The sequence below is a fragment of the Empidonax traillii genome, unplaced genomic scaffold, assembly GCF_003031625.1.
Source record: "Empidonax traillii isolate 1590-97213 ecotype Southwest subspecies unplaced genomic scaffold, ASM303162v1 scaffold1540:size127936, whole genome shotgun sequence".
NCBI lineage: Eukaryota > Metazoa > Chordata > Aves > Passeriformes > Tyrannidae > Empidonax > Empidonax traillii.
In genome coordinates this window covers 51,671-68,136 of record NW_020956733.1, presented here as the reverse complement: position 1 = coordinate 68,136, position 16,466 = coordinate 51,671, and the positions used below count along the sequence as shown (strand labels likewise).

At 52.4% G+C, this 16,466-nt stretch overlaps 1 protein-coding gene across 4 annotated transcripts in view; it reads right to left on the bottom strand.

Moving 5' to 3' along the window:
• The window catches only part of SETD2 (SET domain containing 2, histone lysine methyltransferase), a 65,232-nt gene that overhangs the window by 38,183 nt on the left and 10,583 nt on the right, over positions 1-16,466 (bottom strand). For all 4 annotated transcript variants that reach the window (XR_003573920.1, XM_027907766.1, XM_027907764.1 and 1 more), the window contains exons 3-12: positions 10,334-14,688; positions 9,269-9,400; positions 8,359-8,487; positions 8,076-8,199; positions 6,869-6,946; positions 6,521-6,618; positions 5,254-5,380; positions 2,961-3,095; positions 2,495-2,623; positions 412-1,074 (exon numbers count right to left, since the gene is read on the bottom strand). Coding sequence is in view for 3 of the 4 variants with exons in the window: in XM_027907766.1 (XP_027763567.1) it covers positions 412-1,074; positions 2,495-2,623; positions 2,961-3,095; positions 5,254-5,380; positions 6,521-6,618; positions 6,869-6,946; positions 8,076-8,199; positions 8,359-8,487; positions 9,269-9,400; positions 10,334-14,688 (5,970 nt within the window). In the remaining variant the exon portion in view is untranslated. The remainder of the gene's footprint in view (positions 1-411; positions 1,075-2,494; positions 2,624-2,960; positions 3,096-5,253; positions 5,381-6,520; positions 6,619-6,868; positions 6,947-8,075; positions 8,200-8,358; positions 8,488-9,268; positions 9,401-10,333; positions 14,689-16,466) is intronic.

Sequence of the window (16,466 nt, the reverse complement as noted above, 5' to 3'; positions counted from 1 at the left end):
GAACACTTCCAGGGATGGAATTCAGGAGCAGACAGTCCATCCATTTACTTCAACACTGAGGGATTTGGCCACTGTCACCCAAAATGCTCGTGGTGCTGTCTCCAGCCTCTTTTCCCAACGGGACGAGAAGGGAATCTCAGTCCCTCAGAGCTGCCCTTTCCCTGCACAGCCTAACAAACAACAGGATGAGCGAGGTGCCTTTGTGTTCCCAAACCAAACCCAACACCTGGAATTCTACTGCAAGTCACACACTGAGCAACCAGAGGATCTATATAGAAAGCACTTTTTCTGTAGGCAATTCTAGTTGTCACACATTTACCAAAAGACATAAAATTCATCCCAATTACACCAAACCACCAAAACTCCGCATTTTCCTCAGGAAGAGGTGTTGGAGCCAGAGGTGCCTCTTACCTTGAGCTCCTTCCAGCTGTCGAGCAGCCTGGTGGCCAAGTCGCTCACGTCCACGATTTTATCTGTCTGCTCCTGGCTCCTCTCGCTCTCCACGTCGGACACGCCCTCCTCCTCGTCCTGGGATGGGGTCTCCATGGCCATGGGCTCCTCCAGCTTCGCCCCGTTGCTCTCCTTGGCCTCAGCTTCGGGCTCAGCCTCCAGCTCTGCAGGCTGGGCTTTGCTGCTCTCCACAGGCACATCCACGGCAGCTTTGACCTCCTGCTGCTGCTGCTGCTGCTGCTGCTGCTGCTGCTGCTCCTCCGGTGCCTCCACGGGGGTTCCCTCCAGCTGCTCCAGGTCTTCCTTGCCCTCCTTGCCCTCCAGCTCGCTGGTTGTGTCCGAGATGGCGCTGTCCATGCTGTTCTCGCTGATGATCTTCAGCCTGCGGAACACCAGCTTCTTGGGGGTGTCGGTGTCCCCCTCGGAGCCCTGCTTGGCGGACAGCTCGGGGGTGTTGAGGGGGGTGTGGGCGCGGGACGTGTTCTCGCTGGAGTAGCCGTCGCCCTCGCTGAGCTGCGGCACCGCCGTCTTGGTCTGGGCCCAGCGCTGGATGATGGGCAGCACCTTGCTCTCCTCCAGCATGTTCTTGGTGGGGATGGGCAGCAGCTCCAGGGTCTTCATGATCTAACGGCAAAGGCAAGCGGGACGTTGTTAAAACCATCCAGAGTTGAGAATTATTTCCTTTTCTCGACAGGAGCTGACCAAGATTATCACAGAACCCCAGCGTGGGCTGGGATGGATGGATCTGAGAGCTCTTCTCATTCCAACCCCTAGGTGGAACCTTCCACCAGCCCAGGATGCTCCAAGACCCATCCAACCCAGCCTTGGACACTTCCAGGGATGGGGCAGCCACAGCTGCTCTGGGAACTCCATTCCAGTCCCTCCCCACCCTCACAGGAAGGAATGCCATGCTAACATCCAGTCCAAAATCTAAACATCCCATCTAATCTATCCAGTGACGGTCACAGGTCATGGGTGGGGAATTTCAGTAGAATTTCTCCCTGGAAAGGGTGGTCAGGCCTTGGCAGGGGCTGCCCAGGGAGGTTTGGAGTGCCCAGCCCTGGAGGTGTCCAAGGCAGGCCTGGAGTGGTTCTCAGTGCTCTGGGCTGGGGACAAGGTGGGGATGGGGCACAGGGGGGACTCGGTGACCTTGGAGGGCTTTTCCAGCCTTCCAGGAATGGGGCAGCCACAGCTTCCCTGGGCAACAAGGACCTGGATTTTAAAGGAATACATCCAACCCTCAAAACTCCACCAAAGCTGAACACCGTGACCTCAGAGCAAGTTTCAACATGTCTGAAGTTGGGATGGATCCCACCTATCCCCAAAAAAAGAAATCACAGCAGTCACAGTCTCAGACTGGTTTGGGCTGGAAGGGCCCTTAAGGATCATCCAGTGCCACCCCCTGCCATGGGCAGGGACAACTTCCACCATCCCAGCCTGCTCCAAGCCCTGTCCAAACTGCCCAGAACCTTCTTGTAGAATCATCTTTAAGAAAGCAACTTCCAGGTGTATTTTGCCACACAATCCCAGATTTGTTATGGAAAACAGAAACATTCCTGTTCCACTTCAGACCATCAATACCTCCAGTTGCCTGTGCTTTGGCACAGAGATACAAAGGAAATAAAGCACAGGGAATAAACAGCAACAATCTTTAAGTCTGGCTTATGAAATCCAACTCAGGAATCTAAAAAAACCACAGGAGCAAATTCCTTCCACTAATTAAGGATGTGCCTTAGGGCAGAAGTTCCAGGGCTGCAGTCCTGAGGTACCTGAGCTCGTTTCCATGAACACTCGGCATAAATTTGCATTTCAAACTACAAAAGGAAAAGAAAATCTTTGTGATTCTGAGCTGCTAAAAACCTTCTCCCTGGAAAGGGCTGGCACAGCTGGAGTGCCCGTTCCAGGAGGGATTTAACAGCACGTGGCACGTGGGACATGGGGCAGTGTGGCCCTGGCAGTGCTGGGGGAGGGCTGGACTCAGTGTTAAAGGGCTTTTCCCACCTCAGTGTTCTATGCAAGCTCCAAATCCCAGGGAATTACCGACCTCCAGCTGCAGCTTCAGGTTGTTGGCGGTGCTGCCTCTGCCATCGCCCAGCTCCGTCATCCAGATCCAGAGCAGGGACAGCCCATGGCACTCCAGGAACGACTTCAGGCAGGACTGGGAGTGCGTGTTCTGGGGGAGCCAAAGTTAGAGAGAGGCCATGGGAATGCTCAGAGATTTCCAGGAAAAAAAAAAACCCTTCCACTCCCGCTCCACTGGGAGTATGGAAGCCAGTGCAGAGCCAGAACTCGGCACCTGGGCAGGGCCAGCCTCACTGAAGGGGCCAAAACTGCTGGACTTGGAGCAGGAACACAACAGCAGGATCACTGTAACCATTATCTGGGGAATAAACCTCAGGATAACGGACTGTGGAGCCACTCCTCACCCTCCTCCCACCTCCCACCCTGCTCCTCTGAGGATGTGGCTTTCCCAGGACACGGATCCCTCCCCTCCCAGGGCTGCTGCTCACCTGGATGAGTTTGAGGCAGGTGAGTTTCTGCTCCAGGGTCTCGATCCGGACCATGAGGCGGGACAAGCTGAGCACCTGGTTTTTGTCGGACAGACCCTCCCCGTTCTCCAGCAGCGCCTCCAGCTCCCCATCCACCTGCCCAGGGAAAGGGAACACCCTCAGGCCTCCTGCCATCCCCTGGGATGGAATTCCTGCCACCCCCTGGGATGGAATTCCTGCCACCCCCTGGGATGGAATTCCTGCCACCCCTGGGATGAAACTCCTGCCACCCCCAGAATAGAACTCCTGCCACCCCCCAAAATGGAATTCCTGCCACCCCCCAAAATGGAATTCCTGCCACCCCTGGGATTGAATTCCTGCCATCCCTGGGATGGAATTCCTGCCACCTCTGGGATGGAATTCCTGCCACCTCTGGGATGGAATTCCTGCCACCTCTGGGATGGAACTCCTGCCACCCCTGGGATGGAATTCCTGCCACCCCTGGGATGGAACTCCTGCCACCCCTGGGATGGAATTCCTGCCACCCCCCAAAATGGAATTCCTGCCACCCCCCAAAATGGAATTCCTGCCACCCCTGGGATGGAACTCCTGCCACCCCTGGGATGGAACTCCTGCCACCCCTGGGATGGAATTCCTGCCACCCCTGGGATGGAATTCCTGCCACCCCTGGGATGGAACTCCTGCCTCCAGATTCCAGGGAAGGGCTCTTTTTAGCTCTGTAAATCCAACGCTGCCCGGAGGAAATTCCAGGTGGCTGCGCCAACACGCTCCCAAAAATGAGTTTATCTTTTTAGGCAGGGACACAAATGTGCACTGAGAAATTATCCTTAATTACAGATCAAATTTGCTTTTTATAAGCTTTGTGGGCTGTATAAATTCTTTACAAATTATCTTTAATTGCAGATCAAATGTACTTCTTTATAACCTTTAGGAATTGTATCAATTCTTTATAAATTACCTTAATTGCAGATCAAATGTACTTCTTTATAATCTCTATTTATTGTATAAACTCTTTACAAACCTACATTAATTTATAGATAAACTATAATAGATTTATGATCTTTAGAACCAGAGGAGAATCCCTTTCCATGTGGGCAACCTTCATTATTTAGCCCCTAATCTGTGTTTTAAAACACAGGATATTTATATAATAATGCACAATAATACTTATTTTTATAACTATATAATTCTTTTCTATTACATCCATGTTCTATTTACATATTATAGTTATGTATTATATTTATAAATTTTAAATATAATAATATTAATATTAATATTACTAGTAATAAACTAAAATTTATAATTATTTCTTGGCTTCCCTCACTCCCTGATCCAGTAAATAAAAATAAAACTGCCTTTTTTACACAGAGCTTCTCCCCAAAAAAACCCTGGGAATAAATCTTATCCGTAGAAATAGGGGCTTATATCTTCCAGGAGAGAATAATAATCCAGGAGGAACTAAAAAAGAGCCAATGTAGGTTCTTTCAGAAGTCTTCACCCAAAAAAAAAAACTCCTTTTGAGTGTTTTGCTCTGGATTCTCCACAGTTTTTCCACTTCATGGGAACCCATCCCTGCAATTCCATGTGTTGCCTTTAAGCCAGAGGAATTCAGAGACTCAGATTCCACCTGGAAAAGGGAAAACTCTGTGCCCTTTGAGCTGCCAAATTTCAGGGAAGATCCTGAATCTTTTAAGCCAAGGTTGTTCATCTTTCCCTGATGTTAAAAAATCATGGAAAACAAACCAAATGTTTAAAAGCACGTGGAATTTAGCGGATTTTAGTTAGGGATGAGCAGATATTGGACCTGTGGAAGCCCCTCTTGGGTGGGACTTCGGGATAAATAACAGAGGGAAAGAAATTGTGGATTTAACTAAAGACCCAAGAAAAGATCCAAGTTCATGGATTTAACTGAAGATCCAAGAAAAGACCCAAGTGTTGAGGGGCCTCGGGAAATAAAATCCCCCAAAGCTGGAAAAGAGCTCCAAGAGCATCAACTTGGATGACAAATCCCTGGAAAAGCCTGAGCCCTGAGGTCCTCAGGAGTCCTGTTTTCCCAGGGAACAGGGGACAGGACGAGAGGAAACAGCCTCAAGCTGCACCAGGGGAGGTTTCAGTTGGATACTGGGAAAATTCCCTCATGGACAGGGGTTGTGCAGTGGTGGAGTCGCCATTCCCGGTGGGATTGTGGACCTGGCACCCGGACCATGGCTCAGGACTGGCCTTGCCAGGGCTGGGCTTGGTGAGCTGGGAGGGTTTTGCCAAGCTCAGGGATTCCCGGGAGCCCCAGACTCACCGAGTCCTTTTTCCGGGAGCGTTCCTTCTTCATCTTCCCTCCGGCCGCCCGGATGCTCACCCTGTTCTCCCCTCCCAGGTACCCCCGGCAGTTGGAGGAGCCACAGAAACATTTCTGAGCCTCTTTGCTGGGGGGGGGGAAACACAAAACTCGCTTTAATCCCGGCTCAGCTCCACCCCCAGCCAGTTTTCCCCCCCCCCCGGTTTTCAGTGAATCCTCAGGAGAAATGGGAATGTCTCTGCATGGAAAAGCCTTTCAGGCCGTTGGATATTCAAATCCAGCCGTTATTCCTGACAGAACTCCCGGGATCCCCTGCTGTTTCAGCTGGAAAACAAAGCCTGGGGCACTTGCAGGCCAAGATCCAAGCACCAGAAAGGAAAAGGTGGAGCTGGTGGGTCTGAAAACTTCTTATCCCACATGCAAATCAATATATTCCTTCTCCTAAGGAATACCTTATCAGGATTATAGAAAACTTGCATTTTATAGCCCTTTATAGTCATTTTTGAGCTTAGTTCTTACATTTCATAGTTCAACTATATAAAATATAGAATAAAGAACGAGTTGAGGATTCATGGAAGCAGTAAAATTCACATGGAATTTTTTTTACATGGATGTACAGCCAGGGAGAATAAATATAATAATCATAAACACAATTAAACTACTTATATAAATTGATATATAACTATATGTTGTTTATATATTAATATATTATATATTAAATGATGTAATAATTACAAATATAAATCTAATAAATTCTGTTCTCTTCAGGCAATATTTCTCCCAGACCTCTGTAATTCCTACTTGAAATACCACCCATTTCGAACTATATTCCACAATTCCTTGGGAGAACGTGCAGAATCCCCTGGAGGAACAGCACAAGAAAAAAGAACCAGGAAAGCTCAACTCCAGGATCTTCCAGGAAGGAGGAATCATTTTAAAAAGCAACTAAAAATTCCTTTCTGATTCTCCTGCTTCCAGGAAGAGCCTGAAGAAGGATCCAGAGGGGAAAGGAAGGGATGATCCTTACGTTCTACTCCACTATACAGGTAGAAAAACAGCAAGGTGGGAATATTTGGCTCAGGTTTAGCCAAGGGATCCAAATGCCAGGCCAGGAAAACAGGAGGCGTTACCTGGGAGGCTCTTACAGCTCCTCAGGTATTTGCAAAGTCCCAAAACAGGGATGGGAGGGGAAGAGGAGGGATTATTAAGGAATGCTGCAGAGCCTGGAGCTGGAGCTGGCTGGGGGTTTCCCGGAGCAGGGACGTACCCGTATCTCTGGAACTGGTAATCGAACGTCAGCTCCGAGCCCGACGGCACCAGCTTGGTGGTGAAAAACCCCACCCGGAGCTGCCCATTCACGGTCCACTGCGGAAAAGCCAAGATCCAAGAGTTACTGCACCACAAAACCCGGGATATGCCCCCCTCCCCACCCCAGCTGACTGGATTCATCCCTGGAACGGCATCGCCGCGTTCCATCGCTCCGCGTCAAGCACAGCCCTCACCTCGGCCGCTCCAAGGACAGAATCCCAAATTATTACAGAGATGGGAAGGAGAAACGCTCCCCACGGGTTGGGGGGGGAATGGGAAGCCCCTGGATGTGCTGCAGGTTTTTTACCTTTTGTGTCTCGCAGTTGGGTTCACAGCTGTGGTTCATGAAGCGGGAGCAGTTCCCCTTCTGCGTCGCATCGATTATCTGGGAAGGAAGGAGAAATCCACGAAAAACGGGCTCATTCCCGGGAATAGGAAACGGGAACATCTATAAACACAACCCACATAGAAATAATCCCCTCTTCCTGCTCTTTAGTTGGGCTGGAAAATGAGGTTTATTAGGATTTTATTATGATTTAATGCCCCCCAGAAAGGAGCACTCAAGGAACGCGGTTCTTAATTTTCCTGGCAGAGCTCTCCAGCTGGATGGGAATCCTGGATTTTTAATGTTCCTGACCCTTGGATATGGAGCACAAGAGATTTCTGGGAGATTTTTTTGCCACATGCACTGTACTCCAAGGGAAAAGCCATCTGCTGTATCACTTCCAGTAACAACAACTTCCATAAGTTCCTTTCATAGAGGAAAACCCTCCTTTGGGTCCGTTATTATCACAGAACAAACCCTAAAGTGATTATGTGGGGGAAAAAAAAAAAGAGGAAAAACAGAGGGGGGAAAAAAGGGAAAAACAAGGAGAAAAAGAAGGAGAAAGAGGGAAAAAACAGGGAAGAAAAAAGAAGGGGAAAAAAGTATTTTTAGCTCATTTATTCTCAAACTCCTCAGACCCAAAAAGTCCTGAGAAAAGAGAGAAGCAGAATAGGAGATTAATTCCTATTTATCCAGGGAGGGCCCAAGGCAGCAGCTCCACATCCCACAGAGTTTAAATGATGATAAATAATTAGGAATATCCCAGATATAAATATTCCAGTGACATTCCTGTCCCTAGGGATTTTGCCAGTTAAAAACACCCCAATTTAATGGGGTTTGATGTAAAAGGAAATGTGGTTTCCTGGCGGACTTGGGCATCCAAGAGGGTTGAGTTGGGCTTGGAGTATCTCCCTAAGGACACAGTGTCTCCTCCTCATGTGGATGATCCATCCTTTCCTCTGGGATGACCATTTCTCCTCCCTAAGGACACTGGGATACAGTTGAGCTGCTGGAATTTTGTTGGGACAGGTTGAAAACTGAGGAATGGGTTGAAAAAATAAGGCATGAAGCCTCCTTTCCTTAGGCAAACCTGTCTAATGGACTCAGGATGCTGCTCCATGCATTCCCAAGCAGCTCACAAGGCCCAGGAAGACTCTCCCAAAGCCAAGCCCAGCAATCCCTGTCTCACCTCATCATTCTTCAGGGCCATGAAATAATAGTGGATGTTCTTGTTCCGGGCATATTCCTTCACCCGGGCCTTGAACTCCTTGTGATCCAGCACTTCCCCGCAGTATTCCAGGACAAAGGTGTTGCTGCAAGAGGGAAAAACACCACTTGGCTTAGGACAAACCCACCAATAAACACAGAACAACCCTCAGCTGATCCAGTGGGAGGGAAACCAGGAAGCCACAGGCCACATTTGCTCCCTTGAGGGAGTGAAGGAGCGGGAAAAGGCTGTGGGAGTAGCTTACGATGGCAGGTCTTTGGCAGCTCGGAGCCCCCAGCCCTTCTTCTCGGTGAGGATCACCTCCACATCCGCGTGCTGCTTCTTCTGGAAGCGTCTGTTGGAGCAGTAGTCCCCGTTGGGACAGCGGGAAGAGCTGTGGGAAGGAAATGGGAGCAAGTGGATTCCCGGCGGGACAGCGGCAACGACAGGGAGGGTTCAGATGGGAAACAGATCCCAGGGAATTATAACAAACTCTGTGAAACCTTGGAATGTCCTTGGCTATGGAAAGCACAGCCCTGTGAGTGTCAATTCAAAGACAGACAATTTATTTCTGGAATATCTGGAATGCTAATCCTGCTGTGCTTCTACGGCAGACCATCACAGTGGGACGAACCGGGACCTCCTCCCCAAGTTTAGGGGCTTCTTCCTCCAAGATATTCCCTGTCTGGGCTACGGGATAAAAACTAAGTGTGGGATTCTGGCAGGTAATTCCAATCCTTCCACCCTAACTGGTGACAATCCTCATTCCAGGGGTAATCCCTGTTCCCAGCCTCCAGCTCCCACGAGGAGGCAAAACCTTCCAGGAGGGAGAAGGAGACAACAGCCGTGGGCTGCTGAGGCTCTGGGAAGAGGAGATCCAGGAGACTGGGAGCTCTGAGCTCCTGCACATCATCCAAAGATTGAAATCATGGAATGGTGGAGTGGTCTGGGTTGGAAGGGACCTCAAGGATCACCCATTTCCACCTGGCACTAGCCCAGGTGGCTCCAAGCCTTGTCCAACCCGGCCTTGGACACTTCCAGGGCCGGGGCAGCCGCAGCTCCTCCGAAGGTCACCGCACGCCAGCGCTGCCCCTTCCCAGGAATCTCGGGGTCAACTTCAGGGACTTCCAAGCCACCTGCAGGACACCCCCCCAAGCCCGTGGAAGGGCACTCACCACTCGATCATGAGCAGGCGGTTGAGACAGTCCTCCCCACAGGCCACCTCGCCCTGCGCCCGCTCCTCCTTGGACAGGGGCGGGCACTCGCACAGCATCCGCTTGATGTCCCGGTGGGACTTGTTCTTCTTCCTGGGCAAGGCCAGCCGTGGAAACACAAGGTGAGACAGCAGCTGGCTGCAGAAATTCCCCCTCGATCCTAAGGGGGTTACTGGAGGCCATTAATCTCTCCTCCAGCAACGGGATACATGGAATGGTGACCTCGGGATCACTGGGCTTGTTTTGAGAGGGAGGTGAGGATTTGGTGATCGTAAAAATGATTCCTCAAAAAGAATTCCCAGGGTAATTTAACTTTTTTTCCTTCTCCTCCACGTCCACATTTATTTGGGTGTCCATTTGTAAATGGTGTTACTTTAATAAAGGAAATTGGAGGGTTTAGTTACTTCAACCTCTGGTTTAAGATGAGAAAGACAAGGAAACCAGAGCTACAGGGAAAGTAGGGCAGGAAAGGCATCCACTAATTAATATTTTAACTTATAGGAGATAATTTCAGGAATTTTTTGGAGTGTGGATCTCAAAAGACATAAGGAAAAAAATGTGGGATTTCAAATTATGGTCATGGGAGCTAAAAAAAACCTCATCTGAGATGATAAAAAAAGACTTGAAATAATGAAAACCTTTGGATACACGTGTTGTGCATCCAAAATCTTTCCCACACCTGGACAGAATTCCCTGTGACAACAGAGAGGGAGTTGGTATTTGGGGAGACTAAACAGGCTGGATCTGAATAAATAAATCAACCTTCCCTTTGTGTCCTCCCATTTTTAAACTCTTCCCATCACCTGGGAATGTCTGGGTCAGCCAGGGGATTCTCTTTAGGAGCAGGGATGCAGGGCAGGAGTGTTGTCTCCTTTGCCTTTGCCAGACATCGGGAAGGCAAAATCCCTCCCCCTCCCTCCAAATTATGTTGATTTGGCCACAAACCCACAACTATCACGGCAGCAAAGGGGAGTTAAAATCCAAAACTGCCCTGGGAATCAAAACACGGATGGAACGAGCCGTTACCTCTCCGTCAAGTAGACGTTCTCCTCGATGAGGTCGAAGTAACAGGGCATCTTGCCCTGCTTGGCGAACTCCTTCCAGCGCTGGGGGTCTCGGAAGTCATCCATGATGCAGGGCCGGCCCACCATGGAGGAATCCTGCGGCGCCGGTTCCCCCTCCGCCTTGCCCTTCCTCTTGTCCCTCGAGTCCCCGTCGCTCTCCGAGTCGCTCTCCACCTCCAGCCGTCTTTTCTTCGGTGGCCCTCGTTCCTTCACGTCGTTTTTCTCCAGAACCTTCCCCTCCTCCTTCTTCTCCGCGCCGGGCACCGGTTCCTTGGTGGAATTGCTGCTGATCTCGTGCGCCTGCACCGAGCCCTCTTCCCTCTGCCCGGGCAGCTGGGATTTACTGGAGGGGCTGGGATGATCCCAACGATCATCCTCTTCGTACTCCTCGTGATCCTCCGTCAGGGAATCCGGCACCTGCCCTTGGATCCGCTCGTAGTTGACCACGGAGGGTCTGCTGGCAGACCTCGCGTCCCAGTAACCGTTGCCTTGCCAGTAATTCTGGGAAGTGCCGTAGGCTCCGGAGCCCGGCTGGTAAACGTATCCCGAGTACATCCCGAAGCTGCTGTCCGGCTGCTGGTACGTGCTGCTGGGCTTCTCCGTCTGGGAATAGTCCCAGCCCAAAGCACTCATCTCCTCTGCCGTATGGAAACCATCCAGCCTGGGATAGTCTCCGAGGCCGGACTGGTTGAGCCCACCCTGCCCTTGCCGACTGTCCGGCTTGGAGCAGCTCATCTGGTGTCGGGATGCATCGGTGCCTTCAAAACTCTCGGGAAGACAGAAGGGCTGCTCGTCCGGACGGCCCATGGGCCTTCCCATGGCCACCATCTCCATCAGCATCATCCTGTCCCCCGCGTCGGGCTTCCCGTGGGAATCCGTGGTCAGATCCGCCTGGCTCGTGCTGTCCACACCGTCGCTCTGCGCCTGGCATGGATCCACCCACAGTTCCTCCACCTCCTTCCTGCTCAGCTCCGTAGATGTCGCCAGGCCCTTCTCCATCCCTCTGGGAGAACTCCTGCTCTCCACCTGAGATCCACCTTTGCTCTCCAGCCTCTCCTCATAGTAGGGCCTGCTTGGCTCGGGCCGCTCGTCGTCCCAGTGGTCGGAGAAGCGCCGGTTGCCTTGGTTGCTCCGGGAGGAGCCCGGGCTGTTCTCCTCCGTGGCGATGGTTGAGTTCTTGGGGACCACCACGACGGATTGCAGCCGCTTCCGCGGCGTGCCGTCGTCGGAATCCGAGTCGTCCGTATCGCTGTCGTCACTGCCGCCCTCGCTGTCACTCTCCCCCGTGTCCGAGTAGTCGTCGTGCCCAGCGGGAATGAATTCCACGGCATTGCCGCTGCTGTCGCACGTCGGGGCCTGAGTCATCACCTCCGTGTCCTCTGCCGTGACAATGACGTCAGAAGAGGGATACAGGACGTCTGGAAAAGCCGAAGCCACCAAGGGCCCGTTTCCCTCGTCCCTCTCGGCCGGTACGCCGGGACATGGAACCCTCAACTCCTCCGGTTCAGCTCCCTCGGTGGAAACAGCCCTTTCCTCCACGGCCCGGCTGCCGCGCTGCTCCAGCGGCACTTCCGAATAGTAGGAATGTTCATCTTGGAAGGCCTGTTTGCTCTTTGTTGAACCAAGATCAACGTGCCGAGCATCCAACTCCAGCACCTCTTCGGCTTCTGAATGCTGGAGCAGCTCCTGGTGCCCAGGTGGTGGCACATCCCATTTGGAAGAGACGCTTTCCTCCGGCATGGGATGATCCGGCACGAGCTGCTGGGAACAGCCATCCTGGGAGGAATCCCTGCTCGAGCTCTCCACTGCCAAGATAATTTTATGGGAAGGATGGCCGTGCTCATCCTCGCAGGCAGACTTGGGATGGGAATCCTCCGCGCTCTCGTAGTCGCACGTCACCGTCTGCGGTTCCACCTGCACGTCCAGGAAAGCCTCGCATGGAACTTTCAAATCCGCTGGTTCCGCCTCAATTTCCACTTCTGAGTGGTACAAAGCAGGGGCGGCATCATCAGAAATGTAGCAAAAAATGGGTTCTTTGGTTTTGTCACACGGAGTCACTTCCTCATCCACCTTCTCCAGGGCGGTTTTAATGGGATCTACATTCACGGCGGGGAAAGGGGCGGGTTCCTCCAGCTGCTGCGGCACTGGAGGCTCCGCTTCCCGGAACAGGCTGTTGCACTCGCTGGACTGGACCCGGGAGTCATCCAGCTCTTGCTCTAGAGACACATCCATGCCCTCAAACCCACTGGATGGCAATGGATACGCCGGGCTCGTCTTCATGACAGGTGACGCTTCCGACCGGCACGGGCCATCGTCAGAGGACGCGGGAACATCCTCTGCTTTGGAGGCACTGGAAATTGCCAGACCACCATCCCGACCCTCCGGGGAGCCGTTGACGCTCAGTTCCGTGGGGAAACACGTTCTTACCGGATCGTGCTTCACCTTTAATGACGTTTCTGGTTCCTTAACACTGTCGTGGTTTCCACTTCCCGCGGGTTCCTCGGAGCTGGAGTTGGCAAAACCCACTGTCGACTCGTCCGCCTTCGGCAGCGCGGGCGAATCGCTGAGCTGCTTTAACGGAGAAAGCGTCTTTTCCCTTTCCGGCTTTTTGGCAATGGACACCCTGATCTCATTGCTCTTCAGACACGAGCTCTCTAAATCTAGAGAATTACACTGCGGCTTGATTTCCTCGAGCGATTCTGTACAACAGAAAGAACTCTTAAATTTATCAGGCTTTGGCGCGGGGGTCTTGGAGGGGGTGGATTTATAGCGGGAGGAATTCACATTACTGTCGGGCTTGGAATGGGAAGTCCCCTTCCGATAGCCCAGTTCATCGAGGGGAGAGCACCTTTTGGATACTTCACTTTCGGAAGTCCTTTTGGAATCTCGATCCGCTTTCGACGACGACCTTCCTCTCCTCTCCAGGTCGGCGTGAGACGACTCCGCTTTGCTGTCCCGCTCCGACTTGGAGTAGGAAGATCTCGAGTCTCTGTAGGAGGAGGAGGAGTGGGAGGACGTCCGCCGGGAGTCGCTCGACCTGGAATGTGTCCTCCTGTAGTCGTCCTCCGAGTCCGAGCTCTCCCGGCCCCTGTCCGCGTAGGAACGGGAATACCTGGACCTCTCCCTGTACGGGGAGCTCCGGTGGTACCGCCGCTCGGACTCGTAGTAATGCGAGCGCTCCGACCTCGAGTAGGAGGAGCTGGTGCGGGAGCTGCGGTCGGAGCGGGAGCGGGAATGAGACCGGCTTCGCCTCCTGTCTCTGTCGGAGCGCGAGCGGGAGGACGAGTACCGCGAGTCCCTGTCCGACTTCGAGTAGCTCAAGTACTTCTCGTCCCTGTCCGACCTGGAGCGCGATGAGGATTTGCCCGGGTCGTCGCCTCGGAGGGACGCGGAGCTCCGTCTGGAATCTCGCTCCTTCTCCGTGCTGGAGACCTTCGGCTCGTGCGAGCGCTGGCTGGACGAGGTCCTCACCGAATCCTCGTCGGACTCGGAGCCCTGCGGCGCGCCGTCGGATTGGGAGAACTTCCTCTTCGCCCCCGGCCTCCGGGAGCACGCGGGAGCACCCTTGGAGCCGTCGGAAACCTCCTCCTCTTTCCCAATATGGGAATCTTCCTTCTGCGGGGTCATTTCCGGCTGCTCGGGCGCGTTGTGGGCGACACGTTCCTCGGCTCCGTGCGATCCCGCGTCCTGCCTGGCCTCGGGCTCCGGGGCCTCCTTGGGTTCTGCGTGGATCGGTTCCTTCGGCGTGGGGGCTTCGGCTTCCACGGGCGGCGACAGCAGCAGCATCGACATCGGCGTCACCGGCGGTTGCGGCGGCGCTGCGGTCACAGGGACCGGTGCCGGTGGCGGAGGAGGAGGTGGCGGAGGCGGCGGCGTGGGCGGGAATTCCACGGCCAGGCCCACCGGCTCCGCTCCTGGCAGCGGGGCTGTCACTGCCACAGCCGGTTTGGCCGTGACACTGAGCAAGTGTTTCTTAAAATGAATCTTCCCCAGTTCTACCTTCGGTTTCGGGGGAGAAGATTCCTCTGATGAAGTGGCGGCGTCGCCCAGGTCCGGTTTGGTTTTGGGGCTAAAATCAGAGGGAAGGGGAACTGGGGGGTTGGGAGCTTCATTTTGTTTCTCGTTTCCGAGTCCACTCAGGAATCGATTGGGCAAAGTTTTCTTGGTTAAGCTAAAGCTGAAAGACACTTTTTGCCGTCCCTGTTCCTCCAGGTTGACCTTGGTTTTGGTGCCTTTGGGCAGAAAGCGACTGGAAGCGACGCCTTTGAACACGGGGCCTTTGATAAAACCAGTTCTCGGTGCCGTTTCGGGTTTGCCCTGTGGGGAGGAAGAGCAGATGAAGTTGGAGGAATAGAGGGGTTTTAGGTTTTAACAGTATTTCCTTTCACCTGGTAAATTTTTCATGCTGATCAAAGAGAAATGGACACCCCGGCTCTGCCTTCCATGCCCGGATCTGCCCTGGACATAATCGATTCCTCGGGCACCTCCAGTTGGAACAAAATCTCCTCTGGGGTTTGGGCTGAGGCTTTTTAACTGACTCATTAACAACCCAACTGAAAGTCCTTCCATCATTTAATTCTTATTTTTTAAAAAAAGAGACAGAGTTCAACACATCAGCAAACTGAGGACAAAATGCTGCTTTTTGTGCAGTTTTTGCACTCCTGGGCTACAAAATATCCTGAATTTTCACCTTTAGATATGTTTGTTTCCACAATTTCAGAGGACTCCACCTGGATGCAGCCTCCCAGTACTGGAAAAGGCTCCAGGGAGACCTGAGAGCTCCTGGCAGGGCCTAAAGGGGCTCCAGGAGAGCTGGAGAGGGACTGGGGACAAGGCATGGAGGGACAGGACACAGGGAATGGCTTCCCACTGCCAGAGGGCAGGGTGAGATGAATATCGGGAAGGAATTCTTGGCTGGGAGGGTGAGGAGGCCCTGGAATGGATTTTCCAGAGAAGCTGTGGCTGCCCCTGGATCCCTGGAAGTGTCCAAGGCCAGGTTGGAGCAACCTGGGCTATTGGAAGGTGTCCCTGCCCATGGCAGGGGGTGGGATGAGATGGTCCTTAAGGATCCTTCCCACCCAAACTCTGTCCTTTCCCAGCTCCCTCCAGCAGCCTTATCCCAGTCATTACTAATTCCCAACAAGTTTCCAGGCTCAGCCACAGACCAGCATTAATTAAACCCCCAAGAATTCCCAGTAGGATCCGGTACTGCGATGACTCCTTCACCTGCAAGCAACCAACTGGAACACACTCCACATCCTTCCCACTGGGAGTTCCGGGCTGGATCCTGCCAGGATCTCCCTCAGCACTTAGCAATCCCAAAACTGGGAATGTTCAGAGCATAAAGCACCATTTATTTACCCATTTGGGGGTTTCTCCACCTATTTTAAAGCTTAAGGTTCCTCTGTGTCCCAGGAATGAGCTTCCTGAAGGGGAATGGAGTGGCACTGTTGGTAAAAGGTGTCTCTGTCAACAGGGTTTATCCCCATAAATTTGAATTTTATGGAATTCCAGAATGGTGTGAGTTGGAAAGGACCTTAAGGATCATCTGATTCCACCCCCCTGTCGTGGGCAGGGACACCTTCCATTATCCCAGGTTGCTCCAACCTGGCCTTGGACACTTCCAGGGATGCAGGGGGAGCCACAGCTTCTCTGGGAATCCTGTAATTCCATGTTGTGTGGGAAGCGTAATTCCAATGGAAAGAGTCACATCAGAGCCATTCCAAGACAGGTTTTGCTCCCAGAACTTTGCCATGGCCACATTTTTGGCAGCAGCAGCAGCAGCTTCCCACTGTGAATCATTAAGTGCTTTGTTATCCTTTAACTCCTGGAAAACAATCCAGGGTTTTCCAGGCTCAAGGCACCGGAGTCAATCATTAAATAAGATGGTGGTGGACTGGAAATCCCGAGTTTTTTGCACCCTGGGACATCATAGATTAAAAAAAAAATCCTCTTTTTGGACACACTGGGGTTGATTTGAAGTGTGAAAACCTTGTCGTGGTCTCCACATGACCCAACCCAACATCCCCCTGGAATTCCGGCAGCAAATGAACTCAGTGTGGGAAAAGCGGGAGGACAAATCCAAAGCATTCCAT